General features: G+C 37.4%; 1 protein-coding gene across 1 annotated transcript; it reads left to right on the plus strand.

The window, feature by feature from the left end:
- The first annotated feature begins 413 nt into the window (after positions 1-413).
- On the plus strand, positions 414-2,112 carry LOC136232009 (leucine-rich repeat receptor-like serine/threonine-protein kinase SKM1). The gene has a single exon (XM_066021042.1). It carries the CDS (start codon positions 431-433, stop codon positions 1,682-1,684), a length of 1,254 nt encoding a protein of 417 aa, XP_065877114.1. The 5' UTR covers positions 414-430; the 3' UTR covers positions 1,685-2,112.
- Positions 2,113-2,971: the final 859 nt, after the last annotated feature.

Consider the following 2,971-nt stretch of genomic DNA (forward strand, 5'->3'; position numbering starts at 1 on the left):
TTTTCTAAATTAGCGTTTTCATCCCAAAACTCTCTCCCAAACCTCTCTACACCAAACACTTCAATTAGCGGTTTCAATAGTCAAACCTCTAAAGTTGGTCAAAACCGCTCTTTTTATCTCAAAACGTTCTTTACCAAATAGGACCTTTATAGTAAACTCGTCTCAGACTCAAGCTCTTAACGATCCAAACTTGAATTGGTCAAAGTTCGGCTCGGCTCGGCGGCTCGGTTTGCTAGTAATTTGCTCTTCAATTACTGCTTTCAAGTTTGAAGGGCGCCTATTAATGACAACCCAAAACATGTGTAGTACATTACTGACACTCCTCATTAATTTATACATCACTTTCCTCCTCCACTTGCTCATATAAATATACTCTATACTCAGTCAATTTCGTACTACAAACAAATCTAAATAAACAAACATAACAACCATGCTCACCCTCACCCCCCAAATTTTCCCCCTCTTCCTCCTCCACCTCATCGTCTTCTTCCTTCCCCCATCACACCAAACCCTCACCGCCGTCGAGCTTTCAGCTCTCGCCGCCATTAAAGACAGCCTCACCGACCTTCCTACTAGATCTACTCCGTTCTTCTCCACTTGGAATTTCTCTTCCCCAAACCCCTGCGCTTCTTTCTCCGGTCTAATCTGCTCCTCATCCCACCACATCACTTCTCTCACTCTCGGCAACTCCGATTCCCCGTCTCTCTCCGGTTCTCTCTCCCCTTCGATATCAAATCTCACTCAATTAACTCAACTCATCCTCTCCCCCGGCCTCGTCACCGGACCTCTCCCTCCTCAATTAGGCTCTCTCATGAACCTCCGCGTCATCTCGTTAACCAACAATCGCTTCACCGGTACTATCCCTTCCTCAATTTCATCACTCCATAACTTACACACACTAGATCTGAGTTTCAATAAACTCACCGGTTCAATTCCGCCGGGGATTTTTGCTATGCCGGAGTTGAAAGTGTTGATTATCGCTTCCAATTCGTTATCCGGTGAGCTTCCGAGGACGATTACAACAACAATCTCGTCGTTGCTGCATTTGGATTTGAAAAACAATATGTTAACGGGGTGTTTACCGTTGAAGATGCCGTTATCTCTCCGTTATCTGTCGGTGTCGATGAACAAAATGTGGGGCCAGCTCAACGGACTTGAGTCGCTCTCGGATTTAGTGTACCTTGATTTAAGCATGAACAATTTCAATGGGTCCATCATTCCTTCTCTCTTCCGTACTTCTCTCTCTTCATTATTTTTGCAACGGAACAATTTATCCGGTGTACTCCCATTCCCACTCTCACTCTCAATATTACCGTACGCGCCGGGATCTGTCGTGGATTTAAGTCATAATTTTCTCACCGGAGAAATACCGGCGGTTTTGGCGGAGGTTGAGACTTTGTTCTTGAATAATAATCATTTGACAGGGAAGGTTCCGGTGGAGTATGTTCGGAGCTTGGCTGTCGGTACTACTAAGACTTTGTATTTGCAACATAATTATATTACCGAATTTCCGTTGGACGACGGTGTGGTATTGCCGAAAACTCTGTCGTTATGTTTGTCTTATAATTGCTTGTCTACAGTTCCGCCGGTTGGATTGACGGTTTGTCCGGCTAGTGCCGGAGGGGAGATTTCTAGACCGGCTTCTCAGTGTGCCGCTTTCAACAATAGAGGCTCCTTATATTAACCTTTTACCATCGATTTTAGGGGTAAATTACACGGAATTTTTATTGGAGAACAACGTCGTAAAACGGTGTCGTTGTGTTTGTCTTATAATTGCTTATCTACTGTTCTGCCGGTCGGATTGGCGGTGTGTCCGGCGAGATTTCTAGACCGGCGGCTTTCAACAATAGAAGTTATTTGCATTAAATTAAATAGCTTCAAATCCAGAACCTCAAACTCCGATTTTAGACATGTACCAATTGAGATATAAAGTAGATTTTTGTATATTTAGAGTTAAAATGGTAGAAGAAACGAAAAATGTATATGTATATATGGAATAGCCACTTTGATTTATTTTAATTTTTCATAGAAACAACTTTTGCATTTTCAATTTGGATGTATTATGTACTTATGAGGTTAATTGATTTATGGATAATGTGGTTTATTTATTTATATATCACTAGTTTTGGGTCTGTTTTGTTAATGTTTAAATTTCTTGCTGTTGGTATTTAAAATGTTTAATATCAACATATTTTACATTAATCAATATGTAAATTATAAAATAAAAAATATATTATATAAATTTATAAAAATAATCTAAAAAAATTAATTTTTTTATTGAACGAAACAAAATAATATTCTTTCAATAATAATGATGCTATAGAAATAAAAATAATGTTAAAGAATAAATATGTTGTGTGAACATAAGACGAATAAATTTATCAGTAACAAATAATTACAAACATTCATTAAAAAACTGCAAAAAAAAAAGGAACTTTTCATAAAAAGCTCCAAAAAATAGCTTTTTATAAAAAGCTCCAAAACGCGTCAGTTTCTATAGAAAATGTTAAACGAAGATGTTATTTAAAACCTAAGCAAATGCTACATTTTCTACGGTTTGCAGTGAAACGCTAAACGCCTATTTGAAAAGCCGAAACAAACATCCCTTTAAATTATATTGAGTGTAAATGAGGCAAGCTGACTCTAAACTTACATAAGTTCGATATAAGCTCGTTAATATTTCGAGCCTAACCCTCATGAACCGAGCTTTGATCGAATATGACCGAGTTTTTTTAAACCAAATTCATCAAGTAGCTTACGACAAAAAAAAAAAAAAAATCTTATACATACAACTAGACATGAGATTATAATATTTCAAAAAAAAAAAAAAACACAATCACATGTGTTATGGCCGAAATTCAAAAATAGTAAATATTACTCGTGGTTGTAGAACACAAACTTACAACTAAATGCCAATTTTTTTTTTGTGTTAATTTTCTGATGAGTTAAATCTTACGTGAGTTGAGAATTG

The sequence above is a fragment of the Euphorbia lathyris genome, chromosome 6 (genome assembly GCF_963576675.1).
Source record: "Euphorbia lathyris chromosome 6, ddEupLath1.1, whole genome shotgun sequence".
NCBI classification, from domain to species: Eukaryota; Viridiplantae; Streptophyta; class Magnoliopsida; order Malpighiales; family Euphorbiaceae; genus Euphorbia; species Euphorbia lathyris.